The sequence below is a fragment of the Canis lupus genome, chromosome 35 (genome assembly GCF_048164855.1).
Source record: "Canis lupus baileyi chromosome 35, mCanLup2.hap1, whole genome shotgun sequence".
NCBI lineage: Eukaryota > Metazoa > Chordata > Mammalia > Carnivora > Canidae > Canis > Canis lupus.
Window position 1 is genome coordinate 1,430,181 of NC_132872.1, and position 18,616 is coordinate 1,448,796.

At 56.0% G+C, this 18,616-nt stretch overlaps 1 protein-coding gene across 18 annotated transcripts; it reads left to right on the forward strand.

The window, feature by feature from the left end:
* Positions 1-722: 722 nt before the first annotated feature.
* Positions 723-18,608, forward strand: PIGZ (phosphatidylinositol glycan anchor biosynthesis class Z). Of its 18 annotated transcripts, none has more exons than XM_072811956.1 (5): positions 863-880; positions 2,999-3,189; positions 10,433-10,714; positions 13,033-13,243; positions 15,653-18,608. In XM_072811956.1, exons 4-5 carry the CDS (start codon positions 13,033-13,035, stop codon positions 17,218-17,220), a joined length of 1,779 nt encoding a protein of 592 aa, XP_072668057.1. In that variant the 5' UTR covers positions 863-880; positions 2,999-3,189; positions 10,433-10,714; the 3' UTR covers positions 17,221-18,608. The 18 variants fall into 18 exon arrangements, 17 of the variants coding, with proteins under 17 accessions (XP_072668053.1, XP_072668057.1, XP_072668052.1 ...); XR_012024365.1 differs by lacking the exons at positions 863-880; positions 10,433-10,714 and adding an exon at positions 1,256-1,370 and having other exon boundaries at positions 2,999-3,130; positions 13,030-13,243; positions 15,653-17,351; positions 18,048-18,608; XM_072811959.1 differs by lacking the exon at positions 863-880 and adding an exon at positions 1,285-1,370 and having other exon boundaries at positions 10,433-10,724.
* Positions 18,609-18,616: the final 8 nt, after the last annotated feature.

Here is an 18,616-nt window from a genome sequence, read left to right on the forward strand (position 1 = left end):
CCTCCGCTAGAGGCCTTTCCCGCGGGCACCGGCTTTGGAAAAGGAGGGAGGCTCTCCTGCTCTCCTGGGCGCCAGGGCAGCCCTGACCCCGGGCTGAGGGGAGCCTCCTCCCCAACCCGGACAGCGCCGCAGCCACCGCGCCCCCCACCGGGCCCACCGCGGAGGCCACCAGGGCAGCCCGCGGTGGGGCGCGCTCCCCGGTGGCCGGCAGGTGGTGCTCGCGCTCCCGCACCGGCTCCTGCACGCGCACCGGCTCCTGCACGCGCACCGGCTCCTGCACACGCACCCACTCCTGCACGCGCTCCCGCACCCACTGCTGCACACGCACCCGCTCCTGCACATGCACCCACTCCTGCACGCGCTCCCGCACCCGTTCCTGCACATGCACCCACTGCTGCACGCGCACCCGCTCCTGCACGCGCTCCCGCACCCACTGCTGCACACGCACCCGCTCCTGCACATGCACCCACTCCTGCACGCGCTCCCGCACCCGTTCCTGCACATGCACCCACTGCTGCACGCGCACCCGCTCCTGCACGCGCTCCCGCACCCACTGCTGCACGCGCACCCGCTCCTGCACATGCACCCACTCCTGCACGCGCACCCGCTCCTGCACGCGCTCCCGCACCCACTGCTGCACGCGCACCCGCTCCTGCACATGCACCCGCTCCTGCACGCGCTCCCGCACCCACTGCTGCACGCGCACCCGCTCCTGCACGCGCTCCCGCACCCACTGCTGCACGCGCACCCGCTCCTGCACGCGCTCCCGCACCCGCTCTGCACATGCACCCGCCCCCGCCGCCGCCCCCACCGAGGACCCGGTGTCCCAGCAGGCTCCCGGGCCCAAGATGCCCTCGGCCGGGGCGGCGGAACGCGGGAGGTGAGCGGCGCCCGCCGCGGAGTGCGTGCAGGGGGCGGGGGCGGGGGCGGCTGCGCCCGGGTTGGGGGGGTCCCGGCCTCCGCTCGCTGCTGCGGCAGGGCCGGCGGAGAGACGCGCGGCGCCCCTTCCTGCGAGCCGGCCTCGGGCTCAGCCGCTCCCCGCCCGCAGGGACCCGAGGGCTCGCTGTGAAGGACGCAGCGGGCCGGCCTGGAGCGACCTCCGCGCAGCGCGGCGCCGGGCGGGGCTGCCGTGCCAAGGCCCGGGGGCCCCCGCCGCCGCAGCCCCCGCGGGGACCCAGGGCGCGCCCCGCCCCGCCCTGCCCTCCCCGCCCCGCGCCCTGCGCGGAGCCGAGGCCCGGCCCCCAGAGCGGCTGCGCGGAGGGCCCGCCGCACCCCTGCCCCCCCGGGTCCGCCGGCCGGGCGCACCCCAAGCGCGGGCCTCGCGGGGGCGACGCCGTCAGCGCCGCAGGTGCAGCCCGAGGCCGCCGCCGGTGAGTGGGTCCGGGCGGCTCGGGGGGCCTGGCGGGGGGCGGGGCGCGGGCTGCCGAGGCGGCGGGACCTCCGGAGGGGAGAGGCTGGGGGGCTGGGCGCCCGGATGCAGGCCCGGGCCTCCCGCGGGCCTCCTGGGCTCCTGGGCCTCGGCCCGGCCCGCTCCGCTCCGCTCCCGAACGACGGAATCAAATGCCGCGGCCCCGGCCCCGGCCCCGGCCCCAGCGCGGAGCAGGGCGTCCGGGGGGGCGCGGCCGGCGGTGGACTCCGCGCACAGTGCTCGCCGGGGCCGCTGCTGCGGGGAGGGGGGGCAGGGACGAGGCTGCCGGTGCGGGAGGGCGGGGCGCGGACGCCGACCGCGGGGCGGGGGGACTGCAGGCGGCCCCGGCCCGAAGGAGGGGAGGCGCCGCCGCCGCGGCAGGTGCGCTCAGGGGAGCCCCCGGGCCGGGGCCGGGGTTCGGGGCGGGACGTGGCCCGAGAGGAGAGCGCCCCGCGTCCTACGCGGAGATGCCTCCGGCCCCTGCCCCTGCCCCTGCCCCTGCCCCTGCCCCTGCGCGGCTCCGCTCCAGCAGCCCCCGCCCTGCGCCCTCGGCACCTGCTCCATCCCCGGAGGCGGAGGCGCAGAAGGGCCAACCCTGGGGCCGCCTCCCTCCCCGTCAGGACGGAGTTTAAGTTTGAAGGGACAGACATTCCTTGGAGGAAGCCCCCGCACGAGGCGCCCCGGCCGTGACCCCAGGCCCACCCCACCCCCATCTCTCCCATTTCCCCCATCCTCCCATCTCCGCCATCTCCCCATGCTCCCATCTCCCCATCACCCATCTACCCATCCCTCCATCTACTCTATCCCCCATCTACCCCATCCCCCACCCCCATCTACCCAATCTCCCCACCCCCATCTCCCCACCCCCATCTACCCCATCCACCATCTACCCATCACCCCATCCCCCATCTCCCCATCCCCCATCTCCCCATCCCACATCTCCCCATCCCACATCTACCCCATCCCCCACCCCCATCCCCCATCTACCCATCACCCCATCCCCGTCTCCCCCATCCCCATCTCCCATCTTCCCCATCCCCCATCTCCCCCATCACCCCATCCCACATCTACCCCATCCCCCACCCCCATCTCCCCATCCCCCATCCCCACCCTGGGGCGGGCTGCCCAGCCGTGGCCGTGGGGCTGGGCCTCCACGCAGGTGGCCCCTCCCCCTCGCACACCTGGACTGGAGGTCCAGCCCTGCGCCGGCCTGCCCTTGGGTCTTTCTTGAGAACCTCCTGTGAGGTCCAATGCCCTGTTAGGTTGTCACCTCCTCTGGGGAACCTCCGACTCTGTCGTTGACCCTGGACTCAGAGTAGCCCCAACAGGTGACCTAGAGGGGCTGAGATAGATAGGAACGGATCCCAGACAGAGTTGGGGTGGGGGTGCGGGTGCGGATCTCAACGCGACCAGGCTGAGAAGCTCTCAGAAGGCGCCAGGGGTGGGTGCGCACGAAGCCCAGGGTTCTGTAGAAGTGAGACTGCTGAGGACTTCTAGGGGCTCTCAGCGGCTGAAGCACAAAAAATAACGAGAGAAGCCGTTAGGTTTGTTTTTCACGTTTTCTTCACAACAGCTAACTTCATCTTACAGATCGAGTACTCTTTTGCCACGAGCAAGTGACAGCAAGGATTTGAAGCGGCCTACGGCGGCGCCAGAGAGGGTTTCAACCCTTATGCGAGAAGCATATCCAGCAAAGGAAGCAGCATGAGCAAAGACGCTGTGGTGAGAAGAGGGTGAGAAAAGAGTAATGTGTCTGCAGGCCAAGTTCTACAGGCACAGAGGTGAGGGTGGGGCAGGGGAGGACCGGCGGGCCTCAGGGTGGACGTGGTCCTCAGGGTGGGAGGGTGGGAGAGGGGCTGACCCCCCACCCCCACCCCAGAGAAATGAATGCTGGGCTCTGGCTGCAGCAGGAGGGCGGATGCAGTTAGGGGAGGGAAAGGACAGCTGGGTGCCATCTACTCTAGATCTTGTCTCCATATTTTCCTTATTATGCATTCACAGAAAATGATTCCTTTCTGTATGACACGTGGGGGTAAAATGGGAAGAGGCTGTTTGTAGCTAAAGGCAACCAACCCTGGGGTTCCAGCCACCTGCGGTCCCTGCACAGCCACCCCTGGGGCCGAGGAATCTCAGGTAGCATATACCCCAGTCACAACGGACCCAGCTTGGGACAGGAGAGGACCAAGCACAAGAGGTGGATTTAAGAAATGCTTAGAGGGTTGCCTGACTGGCTCCTTTGGCTCAGCATGCGACTCTTCATTGTGGGCTCATGGATTTAGTGAGTTCAAGCCCCACCTTGGGTGTAGAGATTACTTTTTTTTAAAAAAAAAGGGAAAGAAAGAAAAAAAATGATTAGAAAGCAAAGTTAGTATCATTTAGTGAAGGGGTGAAGAAGGAAGATGACTCCTAGATTTCTGGACCGAATAATCAGACAAACCGTCATTCGCCCACTGCTGCAGGGGATGTGGGGGGCAGGGCTGGTTCATGGGAAAGTGAGGAGTTCTGTTTGGCTGCCCTGTGTTTGAGGTGGGTGCAAAAGCCCCCACAGACAGTGGCTCAGGGCTCTGGAGTCAAACAGACTGGGTCCGACTCCTACATTCATCAACCTACTAGTTCTATCACCTTGGGCAAAAAGCTTGACCTCTTTAAACCTGTTAGTTCATCTATCAAGTAGGAATAGGAATAGAATTTTAGGGTTGTTATAAAATGAGACAATGTGCAGTGTCTGGAACACAATAAGTCTCTAAAAATGGCAACCCTATTATTGTTGTTATTATCTATTATCAGTAAATCTGCAGCTCAGAGAAAAAGCAATGTCAGAAAGTCATCAAATGGAAACTGAATCCATGAGAATAAATGAGATGACCCAGGAAGAGTGTAGATGCTGAGCAGGGTGAAAGTTGAAAACCAGGAGCACCGACATTTCAGAAGTAGGCAGCAGAAGAGGTACCTAAAAGTAAATGGTTAGAGAAGAAGGAAGGAAGCCACCAGAAGCTGGTGTCATGGAAGCCACAAGCAGGAGCCACACAGCTCACCCTGTCTTACTTCCTCCTTCCTAGCAGAACCTCATGTTGTTAGGGGTAAACACCCTCTGGATTCTGTGCATCTCATAGGAGGCAGCCCGCAGCCCCAGCCCCAAACCAGGAGGTCAGTGGCCACTGATAATCCCAGTGCCCTTGCCAGTGACTGCGGGTGTATGAAGGCGTATTTGATCCCTTTCTGGCCAACAGGACTTGATGGAAAGTCTATTGAGGGACTTCTGGAAAAGATTTCTTTGATTAAAAAAAGAAAAAAGATGCCCGTGAAAATCAAAGCCACAATGGGATACCACTTCACACTCACTAGGATGACTAGAATCAAAAAGCCAGATAACATCAAAGGTCGGCCAGGATGTGGAGAATTCAGAACCCTTATACACTGCTAGTGGGATCGTAAAAAGGAACAGCTACTTGGGAAACAATCTTGCAGTTCCTCAAACGATTAAATGTAGAGTTACAATATGACCCAGCAATTCTACTCCTAGGTCTACGCCCAGGAAAATGAAAAAATTATGTCCCACAGAAACTTAGACACAAATGTTTGTGGTAGCACTATGCGAAATAGCCAAAAGGAGGAAACATCTTGAATGTTCATCAGCAGATGAATGGATACACAAAATGTGGTACATCCATGCAATGGACTTGTATTTGGCCATAATAACTAAAAAAACTGATACAGTCTATAACATGAATGAACTTTGAAAACTTTTTTTTTAAGATTTTATTTATTTTATTCATGAGACACACAGAGAGAGGCAGAAACATAGGCAGGGGGAGAAGCAGGCTCCATGCAGGGAGCCTGATGCGGGACTCGATCCCTGGACTCCAAGGTCATGCCCGGAGCCGAAGGCAGGCGCTCAACCCACTGAGCCACCCAGGTGCCCCAGAAAACATTATTTTAAGCAATATAAGCTAACTACAAAAGGCCTCATGCTGGATGATTCTATTCATATGAAAGTCCGCAACAGAAAAATCTACACAGAGAAAGTAGACTAGTGGTTGCTTAGGGCTGCGATGGTGGCAGGAGGATGGGAGATGATGAAGTAAGGGGTATGTGTTTCGTTCTTGAGGGATCAAAATGATCTAGAATTGACAGGGGTGATGTTTGCATATATCTGCGAATATACTAAAAACTATTGAACACTTTTCTTTTTAAGATTTTATTTATTTGAGAGAGAGAGAGAGGAGAGAGACAAGCAGACTCTGTGCTGAGCAGATGCAGGGCGCGATCCCATGACCCTAAGATCATGACCTGAGTCAAAGGCTTAACTGACCGAGCCACCCAGGCAGCCCCGAATTGAATACTGTAAATGAATGAGTTCTTTGTTAATTATGTCTCATTAAAACTGTTTAAAAAGGAACAACCAAAAAGGTGAGTGACCTAGAAATAAACTCTTCCATCCCCAGAGGACTGCAAGGAATCCTGAAGCTGATGGAATCTGGGTGCCGGTGAGGGAATCTCCCCTGAGAATGTATAACCACGGGCCTGCCCTCGTAGAGATTTTCAGCCTGAATTCACATGGCGACGCACCACCTCCCCTAAAAACAAAAAAAACGAGCCCCAGACTTTTGATGCCCCCAGGCCCCTGACAGAAGCAAGTGTGAATCCCTGTCAGTGGAATTCAGAAAGTTGCCTTCATCACTGGCCCCAAATCATTCACACAGGTTATGTCCAAGGAATACATAAAATAATTTGGTAAATATAGAAGTAAACAAGGCACCATGAGTGAGAACCAGCAGAAGCAAGACAGCAGATTCAAACCTAAAAACACTTTAGATGTTGGAATGACCAGATCTCCAATACCAAATAAGTGTGCTTAATGTAATATAATGAAAGGGGCTTGAGAATATGACACAAGAGCAACAACTGTGGAAAAATCGAACAACTCATAGGAAAGAAAAACATAAAATTGAAATGTAAAATTCAATAGAAAGGTTTAAAAAAGAACAAAAAGATTTTGGGACGTCTGGGGGGGCTCAGTGGTTGGGCATCTACCTTTGGCTCAGGTTGTGATCCTGGAGACCCAGGATTGAGTCCCGCATCGGCCTCCCCACAGGGAGCCCGCTTCTCCCTCTGCCTGTGTCTCTGCTTCTCTCTCTCTCTCTCTCTCTCTCTGTCTCTCATGGATAAATGAATAAAACCTTTAAAAAAGAGAGAAGAGATAATATTTGGAAAAAATGATGGAAGATTATTTTCTATAGTTGGAAAAGGACCGTTGTCCACATAGTCAGGAAGCCAAAAAAGTTTCCAAATGGGCTAAAAAGAAATGCCACCCAGAATCCTAACATAATGAAACCACAGAACATAGCGTATTAAATATTATGGTAGTGGCCCCTGCTGGCAGCCCTGGGGTGCCCCAGCCCCAGAGGAGCTGCTATGGAAAGGCAACGCCAAGAGACTGAGAAGGAGCCAGAGAAGGAAGATGACAAGGAGCTGGATGAGGCCATCAGAGAGACTGTGGGGACCTACAGATGTTCTCAGAGAGGGGCCTGTCTACAGCTGGAGCCACTTTTAATCTGTCATCGTGGCCCAACGATTGTACAGATTTTCTAGGGTAGCCTTGTGGGTTGGGACCACTTCCTGCACGATCCCAGTTCTCCCTGTTGTCCTGGAGCCTGAGAAGTCTCAAGTGGAGTAGCAGCAGCTACAGCAGTGGCCGATACTTTGTAGTCCTGACCTAGGGTTCCCAGGAGGCAGGCCGGGGCCTCTACCTTCACTTCCTGGAAAGATCTAGATTGTTACTGCTCTATGACTTGTCTTGGTGGGACAAGTCTGAAAATTCAACAGCATTTGAACTTCTCATTATTTGGATTTTTTTTCAACTTCGGCACGTTGATCTATCTATACCTGGGGGGGATAATTCTCCCCAGTGTCCCACAGAGCCCCCCGACTTGCAGCTGTGCCCTCCAAGCTGTCCCGTTTCTTCTGTCCTCACTTTGATACCAGAGTGCAGCAATGCAGACGGTTACTCCACCGCTGGCCATCCCGCCTCCTTCCCTAAGTAACTCGGTGACGGGAAGATCTAACTATCCCAGGGTGGCACAGGAACTGATGCCATTGGGAAGGGTGTCCCTCTGGCCACTTTTGTTTTTAAGCATGGAGACGTTGGGAAGGGACACGCACACAATATGAAATATGTAATGTGGGCAGCCCGGGTGGCTCGGCGGTTTGGCGTGGCCTTCGGCCCAGGGCCTGATCCTGGGGTCCCGGGATCGAGTCCCACGTCGGGCTCCCCGCATGGAGCCTGCTTCTCCCTCTGCCTGTGTCTCTGCCTCTCTCTCTGTGTCTCTCATGAATAAATAAAAAAAAGTCTTTTTTAAAAATAAATTTTAAAAATAAAAATTTTAAAAAATAAAAATGTATAACCTTAAATATTTCTCATAGAAAATGGGCTCAAAAAATTAATGAGCTCAAAAATAAAGGCTCAAAATTAATGAACTAAGTGTCCATATGAAAAAATTTGAAATAAAACAGCAAAATAATTTTTCCAAGAAAGTAAACAGAAGGAAAAAAAATAAAGGTAAGAAAAATTAATTAAAAGGAGATGAAACAGAAAAAAGATGAACAAAGCCAGAAGTCAATTTTTCAATATAGATTCATAAAATTGACAAAATGCTGGTGGAAAGGATCAAGAAACAAAAAGAAAGCATAAGAAACCAACATTATAGGAATAGAAATGAGTTGAGAATGCAAACCACAAGTTGGAAAAGGATTTTGCCATGTAGGAATATAGAAAGAATTCCTACACAGAGTAAGAAAAAATGATCAGAAGAAGTTCCACAGAAGAAACAAAACTGTTCCACCAACATCTGCAAAGGTGTTCGGCTACATCAGTGATCAGAGAAACACATGTAAAAAACCCACAAGATTCACAAAATCAAAATGGTAGAGTGTCCCAAGCATAAACGAGTGCATGGAGCCGTGGGCACTGAGCCATCTGCTGGCTGCCAGGACCTTTGCAGAACAGCTGGACATTGTGTAATGAGGTTAGAGGGATGCACACCCAAGACCCAGGGATTCCATTTCTAGGAATGTACTTCAGGGACCTGTTGTGTAAGAATGTTTGTAGCAGCATTCGCAGGAAAAGAAGGATTTGTCGACACCTGGAGATGCCCTGGCAGATAAACAACAGTAAGAAGGACGCCTAGATTGCGGTGTAGTCATCCAGTGCCGACCACAGAGCACCGAAGAGGGCCTGCAGCTACGGGACCAGCAGGAAAGCCATTAACAGACTCTTGAGTAAAAGAAACAAGCCACGGGTAAGTTACATGAAGAATCATCCCATCGAGCTAAAATTCAAACACAGAGGGGCGCCTGGGTGGCACAGGCGGTTAAGCGTCCGACTCTTGGTTGAAGCTCAGGTCCTGATCTCGGGTCTTGAGATCAAGCCCCGAGTCGGGCTCCACACTCAGCGTGGAAGTCTGCTTGAGACTCCCTCTCCCTCTGCCCCTCCCCCTACTCTCTCTCCCTCTCTCAAATAAATCTTTTTTTTTTTTTTAAAGATTTTATTTATTTATTCATGAGAGAGACAGAGGCAGAGACACAGGCAGAGGGAGAAGCAGGCTCCATGCAGGGAGCCTGACATGGGACTCGATCCCAGGACCCCAGGATCACACCCTGGGCCGAAGGCAGGCTCCAAACCACTGAGCCACCCAGGGATTCCCTCAAATAAATCTTTCTAAAGTGTACATTTAATTTTTTTAAAGATTTTATTCTTAAATAAATAAATACAGATTTTATTCTTAAGTAATCTCTACACCCAGTGTAGGGCTCAAACTCACAACCCTGAGATCAAGAGTCACATGCTCTATCAACTGAGCCAGCCAGGAGCCCCTCGAAATCTCTTTTAAAAAAATCATAAATAAAATTGAAATACAGCCATAAACCCTGAATTATTTAGGGCATGTTGGTCAGTTGTTTTTTTTTTTAATTTTTATTTATTTATGATAGTCACAGAGAGAGAGAGAGAGAGAGGCAGAGACACAGGCAGAGGGAGAAGCAGGCTCCATGCACCGGGAGCCCGATGTGGGATTCGATCCCGGGTCTCCAGGATCGCGCCCTAGGCCGAAGGCAGGCGCCAAACCGCTGCGCCACCCAGGGATCCCTGTTGGTCAGTTTTTTTGTGTCAACTTGCCTAAGCGATGATCCCCAGCTGATCAAACACTAAGCTGAATGTTGCCGTGAAGGTATTTTGTAGAAAGTGCACAATCAGGTGACTTTAAATACAGGAGGTTATTCCAGATAATCTATGTAGGCCTGATGGGATCGGTTGAAGGGACTTTAGAATGAACCAAGGTGTTCCTGAATTAGAAACTGCCCTTTGTGGAGGCCGCCTCCCATCCTGCCCCAGCCCTTCCTAAATGCCCTTTAGGTTTCAGATTTGCCTAGCCAGCCCCCCAAATGCATAAGCCAATTCTTTTTTTTTTTTAATTTTTTATTTATTTATGATAGTCATACAGAGAGAAAGAGAGAGAGGCAGAGACACAGGCAGAGGGAGAAGCAGGCTCCATGCACCGGGAGCCCGACGTGGGATTCGATCCCGGGTCTCCAGGATTGCACCCTGGGCCAAAGGCAGGCGCCAAACCGCTGCGCCACCCAGGGATCCCCATAAGCCAATTCTTAACAAATCTTAGTGCATATCTCCTACTGGTTCTCTTCCTCTGGCTGAACCCTGACTCATACAGATTTTGTTCCTGCAAATGGTTCTAGAGGAACAGGATCTCATGGGTTTTCTGAATAGGGGTTCTGGGTTTTATGGAACTGGTTCCCTAGACGGATTAGATCTGAAGGCACTAATGACTATTTCAAGTGGGAAGGGGGGCACTGGGAGTGCATGGTGTGCTGTGGCATTAGAGGGCCCCCAGGCAAGGCTCTGGGTGACCATGTACATGGTACCTTTGCTGGGCTTCAAATCCCCAGCTCAAGGTCCTCATAAAATGACCTCTGTGTGCCCTCAAAGAGACCCTTATCTCCTCTTACTTGCAGGGCTGAGATTGCTGAAAACCAAACCCACACTCTCATCCTGTGAACTGCTAAATTACAATGCACTTTGAATTCCAGCCTGGAAGGAAAATTAAAGTGAGGGCATGTAACCAGGCTGAGGGGTGCAAGCGCCCCTGGCTCCAGGGCTCCCAACAGACCGGTTCAGCCACTCACTGCTGACAAAATCCAAAGAATCCAAAGACAGAGAGACAATTGGTGGTGAAACAGGAAAGGAATTTATTTCACGGAGGCCAGCAGCGGGAAGACACTGGACTGACGCTGTGGGTACGTGCAGGTGGGCAGGAAAAGTCAGGTCGATCATTGTTTCGGGGACAGTCACTAAGGGTCTTGCTGGCTCAGGGCAGTCCTTATTGCTTGAAGGGGGAAGGGGTAGGAAGGTTTGATTCCCATTAAGGGACGCTTTGCCCACAGGGCCTTTTGCCTGAGTTAAGAGATAAGCTGGAAAGAAGAATTAATTAGTTACGGAGTACAGACTAAGGTCAAAATGGAGGAGATTGAAGTTCTCTTTTAGGCATTGCTTGGGAAGGAACGGGTCCTTGTTTGACCTCATCTTACCTCGATTTTTTTTCTAAAGATTTTATTTATTTATTCATGAGGGACAGAGAGGGAAGCAGAGACCCAGGCAGTGGGAGAAGCAGGCTCCCTGCGGGGAACTTGATGGGATACTCGATCCCAGGACCCCAGGGTCAAGCCCTGAGCCCAAGGCAGACGCTCAACTGCTGAGCCACCCGGGTGTCCCAAACTCATCTTACATCTAAAAGTCAGGATATTCATTCACTGGCTCTGGAAAAAGAATCTGTACAATTCAGTCCGAAGTCTCAAGCAGAGACTGCAAAAGCTACCTTCAAACTCCTTGATGTGTTTAGTTTTTTGTTTGTTTTTGTTTAACAGATTATTTATTCATGAGAGACACAGGGAGAGAGAGAGGCAGAGGCACAGGCAGAGGGAGAAGTAGGCTCCATGCAGGGAGCCCGACATGGGACTCGATCCCGGGACCCAGGGGTCACCCCTGAGCCCAAGGCAGGCGCTCATCCGCTGAGGACCCCCCACTCCTGACCCGGCGTCCCTCGAGGTGTTTACTAAGTATCAGGAGGCTCCTTGTCCGCATCTGCTGGAATCCTATTCTGTTGCTTTACGCTCTCATCCCCTCGGCTACGATCTATTCCACTGGAGGACAATAGCTGTTAAGATCAGGTTTTAAGGGCCGCCGGGGGCAGGGGAGCTCAGTGGTTTAGCGCCTGCCTTCGGCCCAGGGCATGATCCTGGAGTCCCAGGATCGAGTCCCACGAGTCCCACGTCGGGCTCCCTGCATGGAGCCTGCTTCTCCCTCTGCCTGGGTCTCTGCCTCTCTCTCTATTTCTCTCATGAATAAATAAATAAAATCTTGATATCAGGCTTTAAAATAGCAAAGTCAGGAGCAAACAGTCACCGTCTGTGTTCTTGGGGGAGAGTCGGACTGTTCCTGTTCACCGGAGATGATAGGGAAGTCCTGATGTCTGGCACCTAGGTCCTGTTGGGCAGCGGGCTCTGATTCCTACAGATCTTAGGTCGGGGGCGTAAGAATCCCCACCAGGGGAAAGTATCTCGTGTGCTCAGGCTTCTATAACAAAATACCACAGACTGGGGGAGGGGGGGCTCATAAACAAGAGACATTGATTTCTCACAGTTCTGAAGGCTGAGAAGTCCAAAGTCAAGGTGCCGGCATGGTGAGGGCCCTCTTCCTCCCACTGTGTCCTCACGTGGTGGAAGGGGTGAGGGACTTCTATGGGGTCTCTTTTATAAAAGCACTAATCCCATTCAGAGGGCTCCACCCATGAGGACTCCCTCCCAGAGGCCTCCCCTTTCTGACTCCATCACATTGGTCATTAGTATTTCAGCCGATGAATGGGGTAGGGCACAAACCTTCCGACCATAGCACTCAGTTCTCAGGACCTTCCAAAGGGAAATTTCAGGGTGTGTGAAGGTTGGAGGGAGCGACTGGCGACAATGGGGTCAAACATAGTTTATTTTTGCAGGGAAGTGGGTGGAATGCGTTGAGGATCCAAAGTTCTCAGAAGGGCAAGAGACAGGCTACTGTGCTTGCCCGTGGGCAGGAACTGGTGAGCAGGATGGGGCTGTGAGACCCGTATTTGGAGGCCACCCTAAACCCTATGTGCAGATGTCATATTTAGACACTTAGCAAATATGGTTAGCAGTAACCAGGTCACTCAACAGAGGCCTCAGTTTCCCTATATGTAAAATGGAGATAGGAAGACCCACTGCCCCAGACTGTAGAAAGGATGAAATGAGATATGCACGGGACGCTCCTGCTGCCTCGTGGGCCCATTTTGTGTTCGTATAGACAACTGGACATATTATAATTTACCTATAACAACTAACCGGGATGCCTGGGTGGCTCAGTAGATGAGCATCTGGCTTTGGCTCAGGGTCCTGGGATCGAGTCCTGCATTGGGCTCCCTGCAGGGAGCCTGCTTCTTCCTCTGCCTGTGTTTCTGCTTCTCTCTCTGTGTTTCTCGTGAATAAGTAAATAAAATCTTAAAAAAGCAAAAACAAACGCAACTAAGCAATGCTATTCTCAGCAGATGCAGGTCTGTGGAACCAGAACAGCATCTGAGGCGACCGAGAAGCCATTGGAGGCGCCTGGCACAGGGTCTTGGCCACAGCTGGATCTGAAGATGGCCCTCAGGGTGCTGTGGGGCAGCCTGGGCCTGCTCCGCCTGGTGTGGTGTCTCCTTCCACAGACGGGCTACGTGCACCCGGATGAGTTCTTCCAGTCACCTGAGGTCATGGCAGGTAAGGCCCCTGTGTGCCGTTGGGATAAGTTGCAGCAAAGTCTGGGTGGTTGCCGTTTGGAGAGTCAGTGGGAAGCGGGGAACCACGCCTGTGTGGCTGAGCAGTAAATCCGTGAGCCTCTCCGGAATGAGAACTCGCCCGTGGGGATTTCACATCTCCTTCCTGACCCTGTGACATTGACCCTCTGGATGGGACGAATGAAATGCCAGCCTCTTTGGTGTTTTGCTGCTTGGACCAACAGTGCTGGCTGTTCAGAGTGGATGCTGTTTTGTACTTCTCAGCAAAGAGATTTTAGAGTCGGGCCTCCTGAGTGCTTGGGGACACATACACACGGCTGTGGCCTGAGGTACTGAAATTTGTCTTCTCTAGGTTTGTCTGAGAGCTGAGGGCATCCAGGCCTGGAATGCTCACTGGTTAGAATTTATCTGCCGAAGGGCGTAGGATACAGCCTGAGGGTGGTTGCCAGGGACTGTGAGGCTTTTCAGATGCTGTGGGCACTTGGCTTCCTCCTCATGGTTCAAGATGGCTGCGTTAGCTCCAGCCATCAAGTGTAAAACCAAGTCTTTCCAGCCACTGGAGAGGTGATGGGCGTGAGCCCTACACCCAGCACAGGGCTCAAACTTACAACCCCAAGATCAAGAGTCACATGCTCCTCCAACTGAGCCAGCCGGATGCCCCTTTAAGGGCATATTTTGAATGTCATATACTTTTTGCTCGTTTCCATCCAGTTGGTCAGAATGTATTACATGGACACACCAGCTGCAAAGGAAGCTGAGAAATAGTCTTTATGGCTGACCAAAGGCCCAACTAAATAAATGAAGGAAGGAAGGAAGTGATGGATACTGGGGAGACAGACACGCAGCTGTCTCTGCCATAGGGCTCACAGCTGGGTTTGTTTCTTCAGGTGAAAGTTTGTTTTTTTTTTTAAAGATTTATTTTTATTTATTTATGATAGACATAGAGAGAGAGAGAGAGGCAGAGACACAGGCAGAGGGAGAAGCAGGCTCCATGCAGGGAGCCCGACACGGAACTCGATCCCGGGACTCCAGGATCACGCCCTGGGCCAAAGGCAGGCACGAAACCGCTGAGCCACCCAGGGATCCCCCTGCCCTTTTTTTTTTTTTTTTTTTAGGTGAAAGGTTTTTAACCTGAGCCAGTAAAAAAAAAAAAAAAAGCAGCCAGATTGATCTGACCTTGATTTTGTTTCCCTTTCACCTTATTTTTTTAGATTTATTTATTTATTTATTCATTCAATCAATCAATCAGTTATTCATTCATTTCAGAGATAGAGGGTTGAGGGGGAGGGGCAGAGGGAGAGGGAGCCCCAATCTCAAGCAGACTCCCCACTGAAGGCAGAGCCAGAGCTGGGCTCCATCCCAGGACCCTGAGATCATGACCTGAGCCGAAGTCAAGAGTCGGGTGCTTAACTGACTGAGCCACCAGGCGTCCCTCCCTTTCACCTTCTGACATAGAGAAAATGGCCAAGAGGGCGTGGGGATACACAGGAGAAGTAAAGAGCCCCAGGCAGCGGGCAGGGCTCCAAGCCTGAGGTGTGGGGCCTGGAGCTGAGATGCAGAACTTAAGAGCCCGATGTCTGCCCCCTGCACACCCCTGCCCCCGCCTGCCCCTCAGAGCTCTGAGACACCGCAGCACGCAGGCACAGGCCGGCCCCAGGCTTTTCATTGCGTGACTACCGCCTGAATGCATCCTCCTAAACATCCCACGTGCCACAGACGACACCATAGCCGCTTCTGATCGTAACCGCCATCGCTCGTTCCCTTCCCTGGTCTCACATGCGTGTCCTGGACGACAGCCACCGTCACAGGGATGGGTTTTCGACCCTGACTGTGACTCTGCCTCTGCTCTTGCACCCCAAGGAGAGGACTGGAGCCTCCCCCTGCCACTCCCCACACCTGGCCCAGGGCACACTGTCCCCTGACTTCCCGGGCGCCGTCCCTCCTGGCCTTGGAAGGCCTGAGCTTCCCTACACTCGCCCATCGCTGCCTAACCAAGCACGTCCGTAATCCAGAAGGCAGGTCCGGGCGCTCGCTCAGGCCACATCTCAGGCTCGAACTCGAGGCCTGGGCGGCGCCGAGCACCCGTCGGGAGGCCACGGGGACTGTGCCGCAGAGCCCGGCCTTCCCTGCTGCTGGGGGCCTGGGGGCCACCCGCGTCCCGCCCGGGCCCCTCGCTCTCCGAGCCAGCAGCACGCTCAGGCCCTCGGGGTTGGGGTCCCGGGTGTCCTCCCTGCCACCAGCTGGGCTCGGGCGGTGGCATCGGGCCCTGGGTCCCTCCCGAGGCGCAGCTCACCGAGCAGGAGGGCCCATCGCCCTCGGGCCCAGGGACCGCCGGGCAGGCCGGGGGGACGCGGCCGCTGCGGCCCGGCTCACTGCGCTTCTCCGTCCACAGAGGACATCCTGGGTGTGGAGGCGGCGCGGCCCTGGGAGTTCCAGGCCGCCAGCTCCTGCCGCTCGCCGCTGCTCCCGCTGCTGACCTCGGGCTGCGCCTTCTGGCTGCTCCGGCTCTGGGGCCGCTGGGGGCTGGGGCCCGGCGCGGCCAGCGGCTACGCGCTGCTGGTGGGCCCGCGGCTCCTGCTCACCGGCCTCTCCTTCGGCCTGGACCTGGCCGTGTACCACCTGGCCCCGCGCTGGGGGGCGGAGCGCTGGCGCGCCCTGGTCCTGCTGGCCGGGTCCTACGTCACCCTGGTCTTCTACACAAGGACCTTCTCCAACGCCATCGAGGGACTGCTCTTTGCGGGGCTGCTGGTCCTGGTGTCCCCCCGCGTGGCTTGGAGCCCCGCACCCCGGAAGCCTGCCCCGGGCCCGCGGTGGTGCGGCTGGCTTCTCGGGGGTGTCGTGGCTGCTGGCTTCTTCAACCGGCCCACGTTTCTGGCCTTTGCTCTGGTCCCGCTCTTCCTCTGGAGCATTTGTACCGCCACCAGCCCTGGCTTCAAGTCGCCGATGAAGGAAGCCCTGGTGCTGCTCCCAGGGGCCACCCTCGTGGCAGCCGTGTTTGTGGCCGTGGACAGCTGGTACTTCTCCAGTCCATCCAGAGCCAGCGCCCTCGTTCTTACACCTGCCAACTTCCTGTACTACAACCTGGATCCTCAAAACCTGGCGAGGCATGGCACACACATGCGGCTCACTCACCTGGCAGTCAATGGTTTCCTGCTCTTCGGGATGCTGCACGCCTGGGCCCTGCAGGCGGCGTGGCAGCAGCTGCAAGCCGGCCTCCAGGCCTTTGCACAGGCGGGCTTCCTGAGGGCTCCGGGGGGCTGGAGCCTGCTGTCTAGCCCCAGGCCCTGCCTCCTGCTCCTCTACTTCACGCCTCTGGCCCTGCTGTCTGCCTTTAGCCACCAGGAGGCCCGGTTCCTGATCCCCCTCCTGGTCCCCCTGGTCCTACTTTGTAGTCCACAGACCCAACCTGTGCCCTGCAAGGGCACTCTGGTCCTCTTCAATGTCCTGGGTGCCCTTCTCTTTGGCTGCCTGCACCAGGGGGGCCTAGTGCCTGGCCTAGGGCACCTGGAGCAGGTGGTCCATGCACCTGCACTCCCAAGCAGGCCCACCCACTACACACTGCTCTTCACGCACACCTACATGCCCCCCCGGCACCTTCTCCACCTCCCAGGCCTGGGCTCGTCCGTGGAGGTGGTGGACATGGGTGGGACCGAGGACTGGGTCCTGTGCCGTGCCCTGAACAACCTCACCAGACAGCCAGCCTGCCAGGTGGCCGGTGGGCCGTGGCTCTGCCGCCTTTTTGTGGTGACCCCTGGCACCACCAGGCCTGCCACAGAGAAGTGCCACTTCCCTCTCAAGAGTGAGACACTCCTGTTTCCCCACCTGACCCTGGAAGACCCTCCAGCCCTGTCCTCTCTGCTGAGTGGGGCTTGGAGGGACCATCTCAGCCTTCACATCTTGGAACTGGGGGCGAAGCCTGACAATGTGACAGAAAAGCCACTGGCCAAGATTCAGCCGTAGGGGAAGGCGCCACTCCACCGCTGTGGGTAGCTGGGCTGGGACACAGCCCTGACTCTCTTCCTTTCCTTTCCCTTCCAGAATTCCCACTACTGCCTCTCCTGTGCATAGGCTTTGGCTGCTCTGCCTTCTGGGTAAGCTGTCACCCTTTCCCCCTAAAGACCAAAGATCTGAGCAGTCACAACCCTGATGAACCCGTGGCCCATGCCCGGTGGCCATGCCCGGTGGCCAGTCCGTGCCTGCCCCGCCCTTTCCAGCCTCCGTGATGTTCCGAGGTGTAACAGCAGCTGTCATGGAGGCAGATCGCTACTGGCGGTCCCGAATGACCTCCCTCAGTCCCCAGGAGGCCCTACCTCTTGCGCCCGACAACCCTCTGGCGTCCTGGGTGGCCGGGAGGGCGCGACCGGCGAGGTGCGGCAAGGAGGCTCCGAGGCCTGAGCCCGGGAGCGGAGGAAGGCCCTTCCCCTCCCGAGCCTCAGTGCCTAAGAGCAGCGGCGAGGGCCCGGCGGCTAGCGCTTGGTCCCCCGTGTCGCCGTGCGGCCGTTATCCGGCCCTCCTGCTCCTGGCCCGGGCGCGGGCCGGTTCTGCACCTCGCCGCTGACCTCGGCCTCCGGGCTCAGGGGCCACTGGGGCCGGGAGCCCGCCCGGGCCCGGGAGGAGGCAGGAGGCGCTGCGGCGTAGTGGGCGGCCGGGGCCCCGACACCCGCTCCCCCCTCGGGGCGCACGGCCGGTCGCCAGCCTCCCTCCACGGGCTGAGAGCGAACCCGCGCTGCCCCCGGTGGGCACCGGCTCCGGACGGGCTGTGGCCTGACGCTGCCCGCGCTCCTCAGCTTCAAGTGCCCCCGCTCCAGAGATTAAGGGGCCCCCAGGCACTGCAGTCCTGAGCTGGGGACCACAGTCCTGCTCCTGCTGCTCGGGTGGGCCCAGCTCCAAGGCCGGCCGTGCCGCTCCTGCCGCTGCAGCCACGCTCAGCTCGCTGCCTCCTCGCGACTCCAACCCCGAGCAACAGGACAATCAGCAATATGTTGGTAAACGGTTAGCACCCCGCTCTCTGGGGGCAGAAACCCCCATCTGTAGCACTGGCTGATTGCCGCGGCCTAAATGCTCCCGCCCTGGCTGATGTCAAGCGGCCAACATGACGTCACTGACCTCCAAGTTGGGAAGAAATGCCAAGAGCTGCTCCCAGGAGCCAGCAGGGGTTGGCCCAGGGCGCCGGGGAGCTCAGCTGGTTAAGCGCCTGCCTTTGGCTCCGGTCATGATCTCCAGGTCCTGGGATCGAGCCCCACATCAGGCTCTCCGCTCAGCGGGGAGTCTGCTGCTCCTTCTCCCTCTGCCCTTACCCGTGCTCGTGCACGCGCTCTAATTAATAAATAAAATCTTTTAAAAAATTCTATAGCAC